The following is a 22,484-nucleotide window of genomic DNA, read 5'->3' as shown; positions in this document are numbered from 1 at the left end:
TTTATTTCAATTAAAGTGCTAATGTCCATACCATCTGCCATGAAAATACAAGTAAAGATTTTGGTTTAAATTATAAAACGTTCATAAGTGTGGTAAAGACTGCGGTCATTAGCTTAGACCACAATACAACAAAAAGGCTATTTATTTTGTGTTTATTTGATATTGGTAGGTAATACTCTTGTTTTGTTCTTCACTGAGAAAATACTGTTGTTTACTAGGATATACTACACTAAACCAAAGGTTAAACATGGTGTACCTGATGGTTTCTTTTTGTTATTGGTGAAGATGTCTTGTAATATTCGTGGATTTGTTTCTTGAAGACATGAAATCGCCATTACTTGATATTTTGGAAATAAAACAAAAAACTTTTATTTATTTTTTGTTGTAGGTTTAATATATAAATGATTTTTACTTGTATAACTGAACTATTTTCGAACTTTGTGGGTATCACTAACTGTCTTATATATATAATATATATATATTATTTCTCAAGAAGGTAGGTGTTGTATAAGAATGTATTGTTTGTTACATTTGTTGTAGTATTTTAATCACATAAACATAACTCTGGATTTTATAGTGAAACTAAGCAACATACTTACTTGTTTTTGGAGTTATACTGAACTTTCTCAGAACCTGACAAAAGGCGAGTTGATATTGTGAAAAAGGAGTCATTAGTCACACCTTGTGACGTAGATAAATAATTTCGGTAACTGATGAAAAGATCCACTTTTCCTTTTTAGTTTGAACTGCATCTCTGCTTTAATAACTAGATTACGGTGGAAGAAACTCATGGTGAGTAGGTAGTTGCGGTTCTTATCAGGTACACGATGCAGTGAAGTGTTTGGCTAACATCGTTACATTGTTTTCTCTCGTAGAAGTAGTGGATTAGATTTCCATAGGTTTTTGGGACACTGCATTATTAGTATATGGGAGAGGTTATTCGCCGTTTCAACTGTAAGGAGCAGCCCAAGCACTACAGGTGGATTAAAAAAATTTCTTAGAAAAGAAATCGTGTCAGGGTCCGATTGTCTGTGGCATTTTGATGTTATTTTTTGCTAACTGAACCTTTGACCTATAAGAGGTTGAGTTGCCTTAAAGTTTTTGTTGTTTTTTTCTAACTTTTACTACAAAAAGCTCTGAGTTTTGAAAACTGGCTATAGTGTTAATCCAACCTTATCAGTGTGCCAGTATTTTTCTACTTTATTATAAAGACCTAGTCTTGGTTTCAGTAACTTCAAGAAAGTTATAACAACTTAGTCACTTATTTTAGAGAGTCAATCTAAGCCTTTGTTGTGCGTGCTCAGGATACTGATTCAAGAATATATCCTAGAGAGATGACCAAACCACCGTTACCTAGTTCACCTTATCCCCAGTCTGAAGCCAGTGTTATCATACCTTAACACAGATGACTAGGAGAAGAGGTTCTAAAAAGTAGGTACTTTTACGCCTCAGAATGTTAAGATGATATCTGTAGTGACGAGACTATCAACCGATCTTTCGACTACGATCCGATATTTCACAAAAAGATTGTCAGTGTTCCGGGTTTACTGATTCCGGCTTCGGAGTGGATGCAATGATTGAGCTTTGGCTTCAAAGCAGAATAATCCTATAGCTAAATGGTATTGTACAATCTGTGGTTTTGTTACGGTGTTATTTAGAATTAAAACAGTCCGTAGGGTTAAATGTATTTTCAGTAAATTGCACGAGGCAGATGAAACCTGATTTTATATATCTATTTTTACCAACTTTTCACCGACTGTTTCCAACATTAACATGAATATATTAATAGTTATTTATCAATAGATTATCTAGAAAGAAAACGGCGAGATCATAAATCAATGAAATATAATAAACCGTTTTATTTTAAAACTACTTTAAGATTAAGTGCGTAAAAACACATTAAAAACACAATTAACTCAACAAACTAATGAAACATTTATTTACAGTATTTAGCGTAATCCACTATTTCTACATTTCTGTCTCTCCAAATTTCAATACAATCAATCAAGAATATCCCTATAGTTCAAGTTTTCATTTGAGTTGAGCTTTCAGTTTATGATTGAGTCATTGAGTGAAACAATTAGCTTATTAAACATTTTAAATTGTTTTTATGTTCCAAGAAGTAAGAGAGTACTTATAACCTTTTAAAAGTAACTTCTGTTTTTTGAGTAAATTAGAGCTGAAAATAATCAAAAGGTGCTATACGTTTTTTTCTTTTTTTTTTTAAATTCCGAGAGAGAGAAGAGAGAAGTAGTATAGAAAAATTTAAGAGTTGGATGTAGATCAGAGGTTCCCAACTTGTGGTCCGCGCCCCCTGGCAGTTTGTGATAATACTTAATATAAGAGTCGTTGTTGTTTTGAATTAAGCATAAAGCTACACAATGGGCTATCTGTGCTCTGCCCACCACGGGTATCGAAACCCGGTTTTTAGCGTTGTAAGTCCGCAGGCATACCGCTGAGCCACTGGGGGAAGGGTTAATGGAAGAGTCCATAGTAATATGTCAGATTTATTAAATTAGAATCTACTAGCAAAGTAACGAATAAAATAAAATGCTAAGACATTATAGTAATATATATAAATGTCAAATTAATAATTACAATTAACATAAATTGAATTATGTAGATTCGTTATGCGTCTAGCACTGTTGCCTGCCGATCGCAAAAATCGAGACAGTTGATTTCCAGTTGGAATGACGCATACAGAAATAAGATAAATGTGGAGCGAGCATCTTCGTTTGAAACTGTCACACAGTGACCCAGAAATTCATAAGATTGTTTCAGCAAAGCAATATCATACTTCACATTAAAGTAAGTTATGAGATTTTTGGAACATTTCTCATATTTAAATGTATTTTCATTGTTCTTCTCTTAAAGCTAGAATCAAGCTGTAAAGATGATAAAATAAGTATACGATACACATGATAAAAGCTATATTTAACAGAAGGTGGTCCACTAATACGGTAAAGAAGTTGAAGGGGGTTCGTGACTGGGCAAAGTGTAGGAACCCTAACCATAGATAGTAAAATATAACATAATATAATAACATATTGCCATTTAAAATATTCCACTTCAAAACAAATATATAAATTGTTTAAAACACTGAGTTTATTTGTGTTACTAGTTAGTGTGGAGCTTGTTGCCAGAGAAAGCAGAATATCATATTCAAAACTGGAAAGCATGAATTCCTAAGATAGTGATTTAACTAGTACAACTTATTTATGCAAAATTCCTTAGTTTACTAGAACCACGACTTAAGAAGAGCTGTGTAGTATTCTTTTATCAATCAAATAATATAAATAAACAGCTTTTTTAAATAGGTGAACTATCATTTACTTTTGTTGCATACACTGTATAAGTAGTAAACGTCCTTTAAATAATCCTGAAACCACATTTAAGGAGCTTAATAAACTGTTTGCATACTTCCTTATTTCTTTCTCTTCTTACTTCAAGTTATCCAAAATATATCCCTAACGTTAACTAAGAGAGTACAAAAGAGTGGAGCGGTTCCAGAACTTCAGTTCTGACTGTAGATTCTGGAGCACTATCAGTTCTTTCCTGATTTTACTGTTCAAACACTTGGTTCCATTAGTTTCAGCTCAGCTCCAGAGCACAGCTCAAAAATTGGCCAGGTTCATTCAGACTTCAGGTTCCAGAACTATAATATGACCAGTTCAACTCCAAAGCACCTAACCGAAGAAGACATCAAGTAATGTTTTTTTATGGGTAGTGGCCGTGCTGTTTTTGTTCTTTTTTGTAAGAATAAATCGTCATTGAAAATCTAACAACATGAACCAAAAACGGGATTCTAGAAAGCTAAAGATATATTCCATAAGATTCAGTCGAACAGTCGAAGCTCATCTCTGTCGTCTTCTGACATTTTACTGGGGGATTGATTCTCTTCTTTAATTACAAATATATTCAAAAATTTTCAAGTGTTTTAGTTTGATTTGAATACATTTAAACTCTAAATATATTTTAGTTCTATATTTTCACTGTTATTTTATACTAAGATAGACATTGTTTTATTTTACTTTAACTTCAAGTTTAACTACGTTATCTCTGAGTTTATTTGTATTAAGTTTTATATCCACTCTTTCTTTTTATTTGTACAGTACTATCTCTATTTTTAATCAGTGACATATTTGAAGTTTTAATTTATTTCTCTGTCACTCTAGTGTTTTAAATTTTAGTTCCACAATGTTCATTTATAAGGGTGACAGTGATTAGTAACTCTTGTTTAAGTACCAAGTCTAAGCGTTTTTCTTTTGTTTGTTTTTAGTTAGTGGCCAGTTTCATTATGTACAATTTATTTTTTTCTGTTTTATTTTATATCTGCATAAAATTCACAACTTATCATCGTTTATTCAATTTAACATATTATATCAAGTTTACTTTATAAAAGATTCAGTTCATTTTGAATTCATCATGCAAAGCTGCTTAAGGGTTACCTGTGCAAATCGTTTTTAACTTTGAACTTTGTAAATTAGAAGGAAGACATTAATCATCAACACTCAGTGCTTGTTCAAATAGCAGAATTTAACTGTCACTTTTATAACACATCCACAGCCGAAAACGTGTAGCAGGATTTGGTGGTAATGGTACACGTACCGTAAATATCTAAAAATTTAAATATTTTCACATTTTCTCCTAGTTTTAAATTTTGTGAATTTTTATTACTCAGTATGACTCACATTATACCTTATTTAAGATTGAAGATTGTATTTTAGTTTCGCCTATTTTATTTTTACATTAATAAAGGAATTTTCAGTTTTATGTTTAATTTTATGAAATTTTGAGTTTAGTATATATTTTGATTTGAACTCGAATTATAATGTTGTTCAATTAATTGTTGTTTATTGCTATTGCTGTTGTATATTATTAAGCACAAAACTACACAAAGGCTATCTGTGCTCTGCCCACCACGGGTATCAAAACCCGGTTTTTGGCAGTATAAATATACTATACCTATCTCCAGTTTTATTTTTGCTATAATTTGATTTATGATTAGTTACAATTCTTAACACCATCGTGCTAATATTTTGGTAAATGTTATTTATTTTCAGTTCATTATTTTGTGTTTTATTTTCAGTTTTGTAATTGTTTTTATTTATTTTACTGGCTGTTAGAGCCTTTGTGTTTGAAATACGTTTTCCCTATTTATCCATAGTGAATGTTGTGATGCTAAGGCTAATTCAATTAATACTTTATTTTGGCTATTTAAATTAAATTTTTAAAACTTGAGTGTCATAAGGACCTAAAATAAGAAAAGGAGGATATTCTGTTTAACTAGAAGCCAATACATTTTTATTCATGTATTTTAAATTTTATTAAAATATTTCGTATTGATATTCTATACTTTCTTCACGCCATAAACTTTCTTAGTTACACCTCATTCTAAGGTTTACTTGCCATAGTAGCCATTGAAAGCTGCAGCTGTCAGCTGCTTAACCATAAATGAAATGGACGTTTTGCTTGAAGACGAGAGGAAAATTTGGAAAATGTTGGTTCTAAAAACTGTGATAACGATGTAAGAAAAGTTCTTTACCCAACAGTGAACTATTATAATCATATTTACTTTAATTAAATGTTAACCTCTACTCATTTAGACACATATTAAACGTACCAAGTTTGACATGTTTCAACAGGGCGGGATTTCAAACTTCTTGGTTGATTTTTAATTGAAATAATATAGTATTATGATGCTTTGCAAATTAATAAAAATATTTCTTGGGCCTAATATAAGGTAAATTATGTTTGAGTGCAAGTAAAGTATTGAATACTGATTACGTAAGTGCCTCCATCTACTGGTGTTTTTAGCAGCTAGAAAAGTTGTACGGTTCATTTACCAATTTCGTTTACAAGAGCATATCACCCATGCCCAATCACAAATAAAACAGTCAAATAATAATAAAAAGGTTGGTTTGTTTTTTGAATTTTGTGCAAAGATACGCGAGAGCTATCTGCGCTAGCCGTTCCTAGTTTAATAAAGTAAGACTAGAGGAAAGTCAACTAGTCAACAGCACTCACCGCCAACTCTTTTATCAACGAATAGTAGGTTTGACCGTAACATTATAACGTCCACACGGCTGAAAGGGCAAACATGTTGGTCGGATGGGGTTTCGAACCCGCAACCCTCAGATTACGAGTAAGCGTCCTAACCACCTGGCCACTAATAAAAGGAGGTTTAGGAAATAAATTTATAGAAATAATTACGTTTTGTTTGTTAAAAGTAGGACATGAATAAGAATTGATCAACGCAGGGAGTCGAACACCGCATTTTAACGTTCTAACTCAGTTAGCTTACTGCTGGCCCACTAAGTGATTATACAGTTCCTTTTTTGAAATTGAACATTGCCAAAATTTTCAAGAAAATTTAGCATAGGTTGTTGCCTACATATATATTCATAAAACAAATACATTTTCCTTGGTTTTAATTGCAAATGTATTTCAAGAATAAAGTCATGACTAACACAACACATTTTCGTCCCCCTTTATTTATCAGACTTTAAAACATACTAATTTAAGTTATTGTGCAGTATTGGTTAGTAACCACGGTTACGTTTTTCTGTAATAATCTGCTGAACATTTGTTAAATATTTTAACATATTCTGCCTGTTTATTGAGAATACTTTAGAATGGGATAATGGCCAAAATATTTTTGTTTAGTATTAATTTTAATTTACTGGATAATAAAGAAAAGTGTTAACTTTTATATAGAAACCAATGATTACGTGAAAATGTTTTCGAACTTTTATAACATTGGTTAGAACATGTCATAGTATCCACGAATTATACATGCGCAGTAGTGCCAAAAATGATACGACGAATTTTCAGGTATAGTTTCATAACAAAAACCAAGCTTAGTATTCACAACTTATATGTGTGCAGTAGGTCCATCTAGTGGTACACTGAATTTTTAGGTATATATTTCACCAAAAACTGGAGTTGGAGCCTGTAGAACATTACCTCGAATTTCTAACTGGTTTGCTATAAGCTATATTTACATCATGTGACAATGCTATCTCGTGTATGTGAAAGCATGTATTAAATTTACTAATTTATCGAATTTTAACTGTATCATCGAAAATTTTATTTTATTTTTGTCTCATGAACTGAGAAAACAGTCGTGTTTTATAAGAATGAGGTTCTGGAGTCCTGTGCTGCTTTTAAAATATTTATTCCATTGGCAATCAAATTCAATCTGTCTTAACTTATACTATTGTTATGCGTTACAATTTCCACTATAAGAGACTTCTGCAAAGAACTGCGATATACTTCACAATGACAAGAAATACACTTGGAGTAAAAATGTTTTCTCAAAACGCCTGGTATGGGTATTAAAATTTTAATTGAAATAAAGTACAGAACAACATTTCGATCTCTTTAGGTCATCTTCAGGACGGACGAGATTGCAAAAGGGGACAGGTTTTAGGGAGCGTTGCAGCTAGATGTTAGGTTTTAGTTAGTATAGGTATAAAGGTGTTACTTTATATTGGTTTAAGTTCAGTTTGATTTGTTATATAAGTAGGCCTTCTTTGATTTTACATTTGTTTCCCTACTTAGTATCTGGGTATTTTCTGTGGTTATGTTTATTTGATTTGCAGTGTTCAGAAACGTGTTTTTTTGTTCCTTGAATCTGGTTTCCATTATTTTGCTTGTTTTTCTTATATAGGAGTCGTAGCAGCTGCTGTATTGTATTTTATAAATAATGTTGGTGTTGTACTTGTCAATGAAGTTTTTACATAGTATGAACTTTAGTTTTGTAGCTGGTTTCTGAATATATTTGGTATTTACTGGAACGTTGTGTTTTATTATAAGTTGTTTTTTTCCAAATGTTGGTTATTTATTCTCTTATATCGGGAATGTATGGTATGCAGCAGTATAAGGATTTGTAATCTGTTGTACATGTATATTTGGATTTATTATTGTTTGTTTGTTGTCGATTGTGTTGATCTAGGTGTGTGTGTGTGTAGTTTTTCAACGGTTTTTGGAGAAAATTTGTTGATGTTGATGAAGTGTTGTTTTATTTTGTTGATTTCATCATTAATTTTATCAAGTGAGCATAGTTTTGTGGCTGTGTTTATTTGGGTTCCTAATATGTTGAGTTTTTGTTTTGTTTCATAAGGAATGTATAGTCCAGTATGGGTTATTTTTATGTAGATTTCTGTTTTGAATTATGTATCGGTTCTTGTGAACTTGAGAAATACCATTCGGTTAGTTTTTCGTGTTCACAGGTGAACTTATTGTTGGGGTGTATAGAGTTAACGTGGTTGAAAAAAACTAAGTGTGTTTTCTGTGAAGTTGAATCCAGTAATTGTATCGTCAACATATCTGTACCAGTATAGTGGCGGGCGTAAAGCTGAGTTGATCGCTTTTTAACAACGTTTCACAGACTCTCCACTATCAGTAGACATCATATTCCCATTAAACAGTTTACATTGCTATGAAATTTGAGAAACGTGTTGATGCTCGTGATTACCTCTCTACGTTCTATTCATAAAGTGTATGCATTTCATCTTGTATACTGTGTGTCAATATATCTTTCAATAGCCAAACGAACTCACGATATTCTTTGTATTACGTTAAAAAGTCCATATAATCTCGTCGTCAGTAACATATTGCCTTATTTAAAGTTACAGCAAACTTCCATCCCTTCGGTGCAAGTTTTTTTTTTCAGTTTTCTCTCAAAAAGTGTTTAAATTCATCTATTTTTTATTATGTACAAGGGCAACTACTTTCTGAATTATCTTGTGCAACCAATTTCTGGCAGACTAGCTTGTAGTTTTGTGCGTGGTGTAATTTTTCTTTCGAGTACGTATTTCACCTGTCGTGTTATTCGCCGTGTTTTGTATAATATTTGTATACGATAAGTGCTTTACGAGTTGAAAACGGCCGTTACATCTGCTTTCCGTAAGACTATCCTTAACGCCAATCAGAAATTAGTTGACAATGAAATAAATATTGGGGTCTCAAATATCCATCCTCACCTGTGGTGACACATCACTTATCAATATAAATAGTCCGTTCTCGTGAAGAATAGTTGAAAGATTGGAAATTGTGTTTCTACATTGTAAATTTTGTGCACGGTTTTTAAATTTGACCGAAGCTTTAAGAAGGATCATATTTATAAGAATACAAAAATATATTCCTTTTTACTCATATTTAAAATTCATACCTTCTTATCTATATTGTTTTAAGTATCATGTTTGTGCAAACGTTACGGTTATCTGTGTTTAAAAAATTTGATCTTCCTCTGGTGGAAACTCTTACGGGATGGATATTAAAGGTAGGAAAACAATTGTAAAATGTCTAATATTTGTTATGTGAATATCGTATAAAGGTGCCTGGTATTAAAAACGAACTTCCTCAAGACACTAATACCACCTACAACCTATAGCTATATACAAGTTTGTTTTCTTTTCTTTAAAATAAAAAGCAAAACGTTCAGTTTGAGATACCATAGAAAATCCAGAAACTCAGTGCACGTGATATTAAATAAATAATATTTGATTGAGTGTAGCATAGGGTGGATATTCGCAAGGTAATAATTTTCAAAACATTTCAACACGAATACTGTAAAACAACGGTGCTTGTTTACAAAAGTATCCTTTATACAATTGTAACTTCAAAATTCCAAAAGGGATGATAGAGCTGGGCAGACGGATGATTTAATTTAAAAAAAAAAGTTTCCAAAATTTATGGCTGTAAAATCACTATCAGTGATACATCTGAAGCCAAGTACATATAATAATAAATTCACAACCTGCTCAACACAGTTAAAAATATATTGTGACACTGTATTTGATAAAAACCTCAACTAGATAAAAACTGGATCTTGCTAAACACAGTGACAAAACCCACAGACTGTTAAATGCAGTGATGAAAACTGCAGATGGTTAAACAAAGTGATAAAACCTCAACAAACTAAACTGATAAAAATCACAGATAACTGAACAATGATAAGACCTCAAACAATATAAATCACAAAACATTGTAATACAACCACAGCTGCTAAAACACAGTGATAAATACCACAGGTGGCTAAACCTAGTTATAAACCATAACTAGCTAAGCACAGTAATAAAATTTGAACAAGCTCAGCAGTGATAAAAAATGCAGGTTGCTAAACATTTTAATGAGACCACAGCTAGATAAACACAAATGATAAAAACTTCAGCTAGATGACAGTGATAAGACCTGCAGACAGTTAAACAGTGATAAATTCACAGCAAGCTAAACATAATGATAAAACAAAAGCAAGATTAACAGTGAGAAAAATATAGTTAAGGAGAGTGGTAAAAAAAAAAAAGAGACAGTTTAACTTCACAATCAACTAACAACATGGTAGTGCAAAAACTCTGTATGCCATGCACAATCAATATTTTTGAGTCTAGTCCAAAAACTGTTCCATTTCCTGAGTGCTATGTTAGCACATTTTACACTCTCCCAGTCAACTGGCTACAATTATGCAAGAACTTCATCATTTTGTTTCATGTAACTGGCTGAGGTAGTGTTTTACTAATAGGAAAGTTTCTTATCATTCAGTGTTTTTTCCTAACATAGTTATTCAGCAAGCAACAGGTTTAAACTACAATGTATTGAGGAATTTAGATTTTATGATTAATTTCTTGTGTGTATATGTGTTTTCTTATAGCAAAGCCAGATTCAGCTATCTGCTGAGTACACTGAGGGGAATCAAACCCCCAATTTTAGCAGTGTAAATTCATAGACTTACCACCGTACCAGCAGGGGACTATTAATATTTTGTTGTATTTTATCATGTATAAGTACTTAAAATTATACATTCATGATAATATATTTGATTTTTGTCACAATCATATTCTATTTATCAGTGTTAATCAGTAATTCATATTGTCTAGCTTTACAATTGAAACAAACATAAATTCAGTTCACAATTTTCAGAGAGGTATTTTTTTTTAAGATTTTGAGATTTACTCTTTTTTATCTACAAGTTTTTATTTGTTTTGCTTTGGCCTATATAATTTTTCTGAACTCAGAAGCATATCGGGGTAAAAATATGAGCTTCAACTGAACAAGTCTTAAATCAAGAAGACCTAATTTTCATTTTAAAATACATTAAAACCATTCAAGTTATAGTAACCTATGGTTATTTTCCCCCTTCATAGTTGCAGCTAATCTTCTGGTTCACCATCACCCTACATCCCTGCAGCTAACTAAACATTTAGTTAAAACTGACTGATAAAATAGCAGTTAGTATAACATCATTAGAAACACTACTATATTAGTAGTGTCAAAATATCCACTAATCAAGCAATTCAAATAATACTTTAAACTAAATAAATATAGTGATAAAACCACAGGTAACCAAGTACAGTGCTAAATCCACAGCATAATAAAGGCAATGTAATTATCACAATATCTAATGTGACAAAGAAAAGGTTATCAGTATTTGTAATTATTGTGGAACAGTATTTATTCTGACAGAATATTTTATGGTATATGTTGTATGCACCTATTTTAACAAAACGGGTTATTCATATTTGTAATTAATAAAATCAGTGTATAAGTAAATTAATAATGTAACATCTGTTATCAATTACTGATATTTCTAATAAGTTTAGTATCTACTTTGACACAATATGTTATTGGTACTTGTAAAACTATAGTAACTACTATACTGCTAATAATACTGAGATGTTATTATAACAATAACTAACAACACCAGACCAAAGTTTTTAAATGTTTTTGATCATGTTTTACTAGCTTTGAACAACTTTACTAACAACTAAATTATTACTAACAACTTTACATGTAAAGACTTTCTGCAGTCAGTACTGTCACATGATGCTGGTACAATGTTAACATGGTTAGTCTAGTAAGAAAGAAAGAATTCAGAGCAAATTTCATAAACGATAGGAAAACAAACAACACTTCATGTGAAAACTAGAACTTGTTTATCAAACTATTTTGATTTAGTGCATGTTTATTATAACAGTTCTTCAGTAATTTGATCTCAAATAGCCTTAAATTTTTATATGAAATATTTTGAAATGAAAATATTAAAACTCTGTGATTCTGTGATTACACTTATAAAAATTTTGGATTGCACCTAAAAGCACATGTGCTCTCAATTTTTCAAATCATGTGTAGACTGCATTTTTTAATGTGCCATACAGCTTAGAAGGAACACCACCCAAGTGAGTTTTCACAATGGAAAGGTTTGTCCAAATTGATCTTTAAAAACAGTGCTTTTAATTTTGTAGATATATGCATGATCTAATTAAAAACTCCTTAAATGTGAAAAAAGATACAATCAAAAAAGAATTGAGTGTGCAATTTAAAGGAATGAAGTAAAAACTGGTGGCCAAACTGGTAACTACAATTATAGCATCGATAAGAACTTTACAGCAAATAATCATTGGTCAGTCAATGCATGTTTTATCAATCCGGGATATGATGGTGGGCAAAACGATAGTACTCTGCCCAGGTTAACTAACAAATGATTACTTGCTGTAAAGTTCTTCTCAAAGCAGTAAGTGTAGCTATCAGTTTAGGCATCAATTTTGATTTCATTCCTTTAATACACATGATCAATTATATTTTGGCTGCACCTTTTTTCACACTTAAGGTGTTTTTTGATTAGATATTATGACTTTTTGTCAATACACAAAACTACAGCAAATGAAAAAAGTGTATAGGCTTACAACCCTATTATTCAGAACAGGCCTATACTTTACAGAACCAACCACATTCTTTCAAAATATATGGTGGTAGTTTTTCCTCTCTGACACAGTGTTAATAACTTTCTTTACAATAATGCCATGAAAACTAAAAACTTAACAGTTTCTTGTTATCACCTGTAAGCACTCAATACAGCTGTTTCAAGCATTGCTAGTTACTCTAACTGCTTAAGCTAATATAATGTGATGGTATGTGCTCTTTAGATAGGAGAATGCCATAAAATTTAGCAAATTTATGTTTCAAAGTTTACAATGCATAATAACTGTCAACCTGAATGATTCTTTAGAAAATTTTAGCTAGAAACTGCTTAGTTTTCTTGGCCTAACCAATATTTATGTATCAGTACATACTTTCACCCTGTAATTTTGGTGCTTTATATTAGCAGTCTTTCATCTGAATTACAAAAACTATAAAAAGTCATTTTGGCTCTTATGCAAAGCTGTAGTAAAAATTTCAAACTAGTAGCTCGCACAAATTTTTGTGTGTGTGCAAAAAGTTATTAAATCTGAGTTGTTTTTGTTGAGTAACTTTGCATATGTGGCTTATATTTACACCAAATGAGACACCTAGATGTACAGGGTGGCCCGTCAGTCCCTACTCATCCATATATCTTATGTATCCAGTGTATCTGTGTGCTGTCCCTCATTCTCGCTGCACAATATTATGCGACACCATGTTCTGCGAGACTTTTTCAAGTGTAAATGGGCTTAAATCGGCCATATTTTTCTGAAAAAAAAATTATAATATATGCACAATTGAATATAACATAATAACATATGGATGGGTAGGGACTTAAGGGCCACCCTGTAGATTGTAATGATCTATCAGTTACCAAAATATATGAAAGTTAAGTATGTTTTTCTATCAAATAAAGCTTCTATAGTTGTGTGAAAAAAAGGAAAAAATTCAATCAGAATAGGAAATGTTATATTTCTTGTGTTTTTTAATGATTGCCTTGAAATTTAGTATGTCAATTAAGAATCTTGTGGAGCACATCCACTGAATATGTGATATTTTGAATTACTACAGGCTGAGCTGCAGATTGTGGAAATCTGCTAAACTATCATTCCTGTTAATAACACACATTGTGCCCTACAGGCTGTTTTATTTGCACAACACACTAATGTGTGTCTCGATAACAGAGTAACGAAATGTGTTAATCAATAGAAAGAAAAAAGATATTTTGTTCCAAGACATTTATTTAGAATGACATTTCAATCTGATGACAATAAAGAAAATAGTGCAAAAATGTAGATAATAATAAAAGAGGACAAACTACAATTTGCTATATGCACTATGATAGATCAACCAACAAAAAGTATTTCACTTTATACTAACTTCAGTCCAAGGAAAGCTGGGCTCAGTATGCCTTCATCAAAGTTTAATGGCTTAGGTACTGATTCACTTAAATTTAGAAGATTCAAAGAATGTTTGTTAAAATGCTGTTTCTCAATGAAGTTGCTTTACACTAATGCAGCACTTTAAAAATGATATAAAAAAGGAAGAGAATAATGGTGTAAAATTAGAAAAAAAAGTCCAAAAATGTGTGTATACTAACAAGCAACACCTTGTCAGAATTCAAATGTGATACAAAACTACTCATCTACTTTGAACAGGTTTTTTTTTTTTTTATCTGCAAGTCACAATTTAAATATATATATTCACAATAACATGAAAATATCACATAAACACAAAAATCTGTAAAACCATCCAGATTCCAGCTGGATATAAACTAAAATTCTGTACTGAAATCAACTTACTGCTATGTCTCAAAGATTAACTAAACATAGTACACTCACTAATAGTCAAAGCTTCTATTGAAACATTCTTCAGATCTATTAAGATACAAAAATTAGATATCAAGATTTTCATCAACTTAGTTTACAAGTTATATCTTACTTAGGATGCAGATAATCTGATAAGCACAACTTTCACCAAGTAAGACTGTATGTATATTGCATTTACTTGACCTAAATGTATTGATAGTAAACTGTTTTAATTTATTTTTACTGATATTACACCAGCAGTTGTTGCAATAATAAGTACTACCAATGATACAAAACATATAAGTACACCACATACTAACTATGCTAACAAAACCCTTAATCCAGCTTTCATGATCTCAGCTTTACCCTGAAGTCTGAAATATCCTCATAAAGGATTACTGTAAACTTGAAAAATATGGTTAATGGTTAATTTTCTAATCATTGGTTGCTTCCAAGAAAGAAACCAGTTTTACAAATTTGCCAATAAAATCCACCTCATTACAAGTCTTCAGGATTATTTGACAAACAAGGTGGATATTGTTGTAAATTAATCATTTCAACTTTGACAGTCTCTCCAAATGTTTAAACTATCCTGGCAGTGATGGCTTATTAATACCAACTAACTAATATTCATTTTAAAATACAGTTAGTTGGTTAATATTCAAAAACGTTTTTAAGTTTCTCAGCCAAATTTCATACAAAGTGTCCATATCTTGTTGGAGACACAAACTCTATGTTTGTAACTTAGTATTGTCATATGGTTTAGTTTCTGTGGGAAGGTCCAAAGCTGTGTGGATAGTAACTTGCACGTTTCTGTTGATGCTGACTGCAGGAAAGAAAACACCATGAAGACCAGATAAAGCCACAGAACCTCGACGGACATCATCTACGTAGAAACTCAGCTGGTGCTTGTCTAAGTCCAGAAGAACACCTACCACAGATCCAGTACTTACTCCTCCTTCAGTCCTGTTGTCATGGTGATCAGCATGAAGAAACCATGACCTCTGGTGGTCAATGTACATACTCCAACCCTTATCATCTTTACCTAAGAAAGAAATTGTAGCATAATGCATAGAGAATCAACATAAATTTGAAGACTTTAGAGTTAAAAAGTTTGTTATAAGAATGTAAACACAAAATAAATGTAACTTCACTGATTTTGTGATCCTTAATCTTTACTTATGTTATCCCTTTCTTAAATTAAGATTTTCTACAACATGAAATTATTGCCTATTCTACATTTCAACAGCAACTCTTTGACTTCATACAATATGAAGAATAATTTATAAATATGAACAATTAAAAAATACATGTATAGTTAGTGAAAAATTAAAACTATATTTGAAAAATAATATTCATTATCAAATTAATTTTTTGTATGTAACTATACAGTGCATGTTTAATGAATTCATAAATACATCTCTCCTCTACAGTTTCTCTGCTTAAAAAATGTGTTGTGTGTATGACACCAAATTTTTTTTTTAAATATTCAATTTCAGTTTTAGCTACCTTAATGTATAATTCACAAAATATTAGAAATAATTATCTAAAACTGCAGGGCTAACTTCTCTTTATCAGGTTTCAAAAACGTTAAATTGAAATAATTTTAGGTGAATGAGAAGAAAAAGGTATAGAGAGTCTAGTCTCAATGATGAACTGCCTAGTGTGATAAGTAAATGTTTTCTTATATTCAAACAATTAGGTTTAATTCAATTTTGTAATATATGTATGCGATGTATAGAATAGAAAATGAAATACGTGCATCTCAGCTATTTTAGCTTACCTAGCATCAAATCTTTAGCCACGTCAAATCGAGCTATACCAAAAGCAGGATCAGTATTATTTCCAAGTCTATCTATGGTGAACTCCCAGTAGTGAACACCACGAGAGAACCCAGTATTTCCTAGAACCACCCTGTGTTCGTAGCTATCACATGTTACTGTTTGGTTTTCATTAGTCAATAATACAACGTCTGGATGAGATGATATGGGGTCAAGAGTAAACCAGGCAACTGTGAACAAAGGTTTTAATAACAGTAAATATTTCAACTTTTACAAAGAACTGAAGCTTACTTTACAAAGCTCTTTATTCACTATTCACAACTACTTACACCACAATAAAACGTATGCCAAACTTGGATTATTAGAGCTCTTTTATGCACCACCAAACACACACACACACACATATATATATAATACTTAAAATATTTTATTTTCATATCAAAATAAAACAAAACCAATTGACTAGAGGAAACCTTTAATTTTAAAATTCTACATATTTAATATTCAGGAAATTTTCTGCTTTTTAAAAAATAAAAGTACTTTCAAGGTGAAACCATTCCCTACTTCAAATGTATTTGTGGATTTTAAGTAGAAAAATAAAAACACAAATTCCAGCAATTTTCAATCTCCATGATCACAAATTAAAATGTTATTGCCATATGAAAGTTATAATATACACAGATATATTCCAGTGGTGTAACATAAGTTATCACTTTTAACAAGATTTAAATTAAAGAGTTAGGTTTATATTACGTAAAACTCTATGACGGCGCAACATCTTGTCTCTATTCGTTCGCTAAATTATGTTGTAACTTGTTCAAATATATCACAGTGTTAGTTATAACTTATTTTCCATTCTTTATACATATTAATAACATGTAAAAGTAGAAATGATCGATTGTTGAGCTTAATTATTTAACCTTTTTTTTGTAATAATACAGGTTTTCTACTAGAAAAATCTTTCGACTGATTTGGAGTTTTAAGAGGATAAATAAAACACACAAAATCTTTTTTTGATTAAAATTGCTTTTACGCATTAAAAACGCAAATTTATAATTACTATAGTTATATGGCCCGGCATGGCCTAGCGCGTAAGGCGTGCGACTCGTAATCCGAGGGTCGCGGGTTCGCGCCCCCGTCGCGCTAAACATGCTCGCCCTCCCAGCCGACGGTCAATCCCACTATTCGTTGTAAAAGAGTAGCCCAAGAGTTGGCGGTGGGTGGTGATGACTAGCTGCCTTCCCTCTAGTCTTACACTGCTAAATTAGGGACGGCTAGCACAGATAGCCCTCGAGTAGCTTTGTGCGAAATTCCAAAACAAACAAACAAACAAACAAACTATAGTTATGTCAACTTAAAGTAAACAACAAACTAACGTTGTTATCCGCGAAATACGACTAAACTTTGTATAAATAAGATGAAAGCCAAATATGGTACCTTCTGCAGTCGTTAAGGAGACCAGGTCACTGAAAAGGCTCTCTCCTGTACTGTTGACAGCTTTCACCCTGGCCCTGTACACACTATTGAAATGTAGGCCATCTACTGTACATATGGTTTCTTGGCCACAATACACATCCTATGAATAAAATAAACATTTATAAACAACACAGACAGGCAAATTCTTGAAAGTTTTCTTTAGATACTTAAAGTAGCTTTTACACCATATCTCAAATACTAAAAAAATCGTACCATAAGCAATAAAAATATTATTTAATTTATAAATTAATAAATAGATAGCGCTAATTAACCTTGCTAAATATATACTGTTTACCAACAAATATTATTAAAATGAAACGTTAATTATAAAAGAGCACATAAATACACCATGTTATATCATCATTATCCATAAACAACATTTAGAAACACGTACAAACATATAATAGGTCTTCGTTACTTTCACCAAGCATTAAAACCAAGTCTGCTTTCATAATTTCACTGATTATTTATGCTTAAAACAAATTACTGCACCAGATAGCCAATCAGAAAAGCTGACAATTATTTGTTAAATTTTCAAATATTTTTCGAAGTTCCTATTAAAAAAATCTGTTATGTAAATATAATTGAAATTTTAAAGTGCAAATTTTGACAAAATAATTTGCAAATTGTCAACTCCAGTAGTAATATTAAACAGATGTAATATTCAACAGTTACGTAAAAGAATAATACACTTTTGACACAAACAATATTATACGAAAAAGATCTGCATGAAGATTTCGCAGTTTGTGTCCTCTTAAGCCCCACGTTGCGTGCTGACGATTAATCAATAGAGCTTAAGTAATACGAGATCTCTGCTTTCTCCCGAGGACACAGGAGGCCACTTTAAAATAATCTCCGTAGATTTTAAAACATGGTCAGAACTTAACAAATTAACTTTTAAAAATTTTTATTTTTAATGTAATTTTTGTTTTATATTTTATTTTTGTCACTTACCTCAGTTTGGTGATTTAAATTCCTCTTACACAGGAAATGGCAGTTTCATTTAACAATATATGACTGAAGATAATTTGTTTGTTGTTCAGTACAAAGCTTACAAGGGGTAAGACGTGCTCCACAGAAATCAGAATTTTAGCGTTGCAGACACTTAGATCTAGTCTCCCGCTGGTACAGAGGTAAGTCTATGGATTTTCAACGCTAAAATCAGGGGTTCGAATTTATGTGGCTTTGTTATAAATAAATAATATCTAAATATAAAGTATGTCCAGTAAAGCTTCTCAAAGTTACAGGCCTTTATTACGTTTAAAAATTCGATATTTGTTGATGCTTTGGTTTGTTTTGAATTTCGCGCAAAGCTACACGAGGGCTATCTGCGCTAGCCGTCCCTAATTTAGCAATGTAAGACTGGAGGTAGGGCAGCTAGATCATCACCACCCACCGTCAACTCTTGGGTTACTCTTGTACCAAACGAATAGTGGAATTGATTGCACATTATAATGCCCCCACTGCTGAAAGAGCGAGCATGTTTGGTGTGACGGGGATTCGAACCCGCGACTCTTCGATTACGAGTCGAGTGTCTTAACCATCTGGCCATGCCGGGCCGATACTTCTTAAATCATAATTTCACTGCAAGCGAAACTAATTTTGTATTGCTTCAAAATATTTTTTTTTTCTAAATGCGAATTCTTATTATAGAACTTTCTTGTAACATTCTGGCATGAACTATTTTCCAGACTGAATGTCTATACATGTAGATTGCCTTATAGAAAGGTTTCGGCATCACCAAACTTTGTTGTCAGTACGATCCATTACCAGTAATAATGTAAAGCAAACTAACCCTTACTAGTCATTATCTACGAATTCCACGACAGATCCCTTATGACACATATTATAGGGTACGTACGTGAGCTGATGAGATGCTATCTACGTCATAATGTTTATATATATATTATTTTTCTAACTACCGAAAATTATAGGCATTTGGGTACCAGGCTTCGTTCATGTCGAAAATCTGGTGTCTGACTCATCTTCTAGAACAAGACTGTTGAATTATGAGCATCTTTGTAAACACCTGTGTTTTCAACAATAAGGTGCCCCCCTCTCGGATTTTATATAAATACAAATATTAACTGATTTCTGAAAGTTGGTTTATAACAGTATTTAATATTTTTAGCCTATCAGATATAATAATCATTGGTGGGCTAAACTTTCACTCACTGAGTGCTTTACAGATAAAAAGTGTCAAACCAGACTTATTTCACTATTTAAAATTAACGAAAACGTACTTCTATAAATACAGGCACGAACACAATACATAAAAATCGTTTAAAGCAGTTTCATGTGTGTAAAACAAGACAATACTCATAGTTCAAATACAAAGAGATAAAGTACAAACTGTAGTCTAGCTTTACAGTTTATAATTAGTTGTTTGTAACTATTGATATGTGGTGGTCTAGTTTCATGGTCCTTAGGTGGATGTATGTAACATTCATGATACAAAAGACTGTTTAATGTAGATATTATTAATTTATTTTGTGAGTGAACACTTTTTTTTTATGAATGTTTAGTTTTGTTCATAACAAGAGAGTTAAAATTAAATATTTTGAAGTAAGTTTTACGACACGTTTATTTACACAACTCGGTAAGAGTGGTTCGGTTATGTTTATAATCAACTGATGTCAATACTGCAAAACGTCGCGTGAAATTTACTGATGACGAGGATATATGGAGAGGAGATGATTTAATAATAAACAAATAAACAGTATGAGATGAACAGGATATTAACATTCAGACAAAGACAGAGTGGACAAGAAACTAAGTAAAGGCAGATAAAAGAGATGTTTTGGACAGAGAAGGAAGGCCTATGGATTAAAACAGGACCAAAGGTTGACAGATATATTAGAGTGTGACTAATTGTGTTGAAAGAGATAAGAAGAATAGTTTATTTCATCAGAGAGTGTTAAAATGTAATTGGACCTTCCAGTGTAGACTTTGACAAAAAGTAGACGTTTATGGAAGTAAGACTAACTATGAAAAAAGGAGCAGGCGATTTCAGAAGTAGAGAACATGAATGTGGTGATTTGACGTTGCATAAATGAACTATACTTGGATAGTTTGGCGATAGTAATAGAGAAAAAAATAGTTTGGCTTGTAAACGGAGATTGTAAAACAATTGAATAGGTCAAAGTGGACTTTTGACAAGGTTTTTATTTTGGTTTGTCTTGAATTTTGCGACAAACTACATGAAGGTTATCTGCGCTAGTGTTCCCTAATTTAGCAGTGTAAGACTAGAGGTTTGGTTTTTGTATTTCACGCGAAGCTACATCAGGACTATCTGCGCTAGCCGTTCCTAATTTAGCAGCGTAAGACAAGAGGAAAGGCAGCTAGTCATTACCACCCACCGCCAACTCGTGGGCTACTGTTTTTACCAACGAATAGTGGGATTGACCGTACGTTATAATGCACCTACGGCTGAAAGGGCGAGTATGTTTGGTGGAACGGGGATTCAAGCTCGAAACTCTCAGTTTCTTAATCATACAAATAATACATTTTATAGTGGTCTACTGCTTTTTAAATTTTCAGTGGGGCCAAACATGTCAGTTATATATGTATGTGGAGTATCATACTTCCGAGCGTTATTTCTGTACCATATTCTCCCTATTAATTGGTCCCCAAGTGGCACAGCAGTATGTCTACGGACTCACACCGTTAAAAACAGAATTTTAATACTCGTGGTGGGCAGAGCACCGATAGTCCATTGTGTTGCTTTGTGTTTAATTCCAAACAAGAACAACAACAAAATTAATTGACATGGCTAATAGTATGTGATGGGGTTGATTGTATCCACATACAGTGAGTTTGGGGTGAAGTTAAAACAATACAGTAAGATAAAGGTAACTCTAGATTCCACCAGCAAGTATAGAAACCAATTGTTCCAAATGGAATTTCTGCACTGTATGGCCATTATGTACTAACTAGCGTTAAAACGCTACACCAGATTCCTGTAGCGTTATCTACAAACCAAGCATAACGAAATTAGTTTTCATGTTGCTTTTTCCTCCAACTTACTTGTGAACTATACGACGACAGTCTGTGGTAAATTCAACAAAATGTGTGGTCCAAGATTAACCTGAATGACCTTGGAAGAGCTTGTTACAATGGAAATAGTAGTGTCAAACAATAGCACGTGACTGTGGCGATTATATAAAGTATAAAAACGATAGATAAAGTAGCTAACACACTTTTCTAAGAATGAAGTAAGCTTTCACGCATAACAAATTTTGGATTTAAATAAGTTGTTACACATTGTTTTTTAGCAGCTGGTAACTTCTTACTTACTCTGGGATATATATGATATACATTTTTATAATCTCACTTCTAAAATACTTTGTTTTTAACGTTTATATCGAATGGTCGAAACGATACATGAAGAATGCGTTTCAATGCTGAGCTGTAGACATGTGTACAAGAATCAAATATACAAATTTTTATTTTTAATTTATTTATTTTAACTTATTTCTCCCGAGCAGTAATTCTTTATCGTTAGCATGTGCTCACAGAGTTTTGTGGCGTGTCATCAAAGGTGAAACATCTCAAAATCGGCCGGTTTAAACAGTAACACATCGATAGCGTTTTTAATGGTACCACAAGAACCATTTAAGATCCACATTTTATTCGTTGAATGTTTGCAAGTAGTAACCACTTAATACGTGCGATTAGTGAACGAATCACACGAATGTGTGGTAACTAAAATATTATGTAGTTTCATCTTCAATCTTAC

The 22,484-nt window shown here is 32.1% G+C and overlaps 1 protein-coding gene and 1 long non-coding RNA gene across 3 annotated transcripts in view; one reads left to right on the top strand and one right to left on the bottom strand.

Annotated features, from left to right (window-relative positions):
• LOC143222855 (uncharacterized) overlaps positions 1-15,646 on the top strand; it is a 49,533-nt gene extending 33,887 nt beyond the window's left edge. The window contains exons 1-2 of one of the 2 annotated variants that reach the window (XR_013012541.1): positions 8,617-9,286; positions 15,256-15,646. This is a non-coding gene — a long non-coding RNA (uncharacterized LOC143222855). Of the gene's footprint in view, positions 1-8,616; positions 9,287-15,255 lie in introns of those variants that run through there. The other variant, XR_013012540.1, reaches the window with a different exon arrangement.
• LOC143222854 (E3 ubiquitin-protein ligase TRIM9-like) overlaps positions 13,905-22,484 on the bottom strand; it is a 60,361-nt gene continuing 51,781 nt past the window's right edge. The window contains exons 6-8 of the mRNA XM_076449945.1: positions 17,708-17,846; positions 16,273-16,500; positions 13,905-15,534 (exon numbers count right to left, since the gene is read on the bottom strand). Coding sequence (XP_076306060.1) covers positions 15,221-15,534; positions 16,273-16,500; positions 17,708-17,846 — 681 coding nt within the window. The 3' untranslated portion in view covers positions 13,905-15,220. The remainder of the gene's footprint in view (positions 15,535-16,272; positions 16,501-17,707; positions 17,847-22,484) is intronic.

The sequence above is a fragment of the Tachypleus tridentatus genome, chromosome 8, assembly GCF_004210375.1.
Source record: "Tachypleus tridentatus isolate NWPU-2018 chromosome 8, ASM421037v1, whole genome shotgun sequence".
Taxonomy (NCBI): domain Eukaryota; kingdom Metazoa; phylum Arthropoda; class Merostomata; order Xiphosura; family Limulidae; genus Tachypleus; species Tachypleus tridentatus.
The sequence above is the reverse complement of the archived record's forward strand: the minus strand, read 5'-3'. Positions and strand labels throughout refer to the sequence as shown.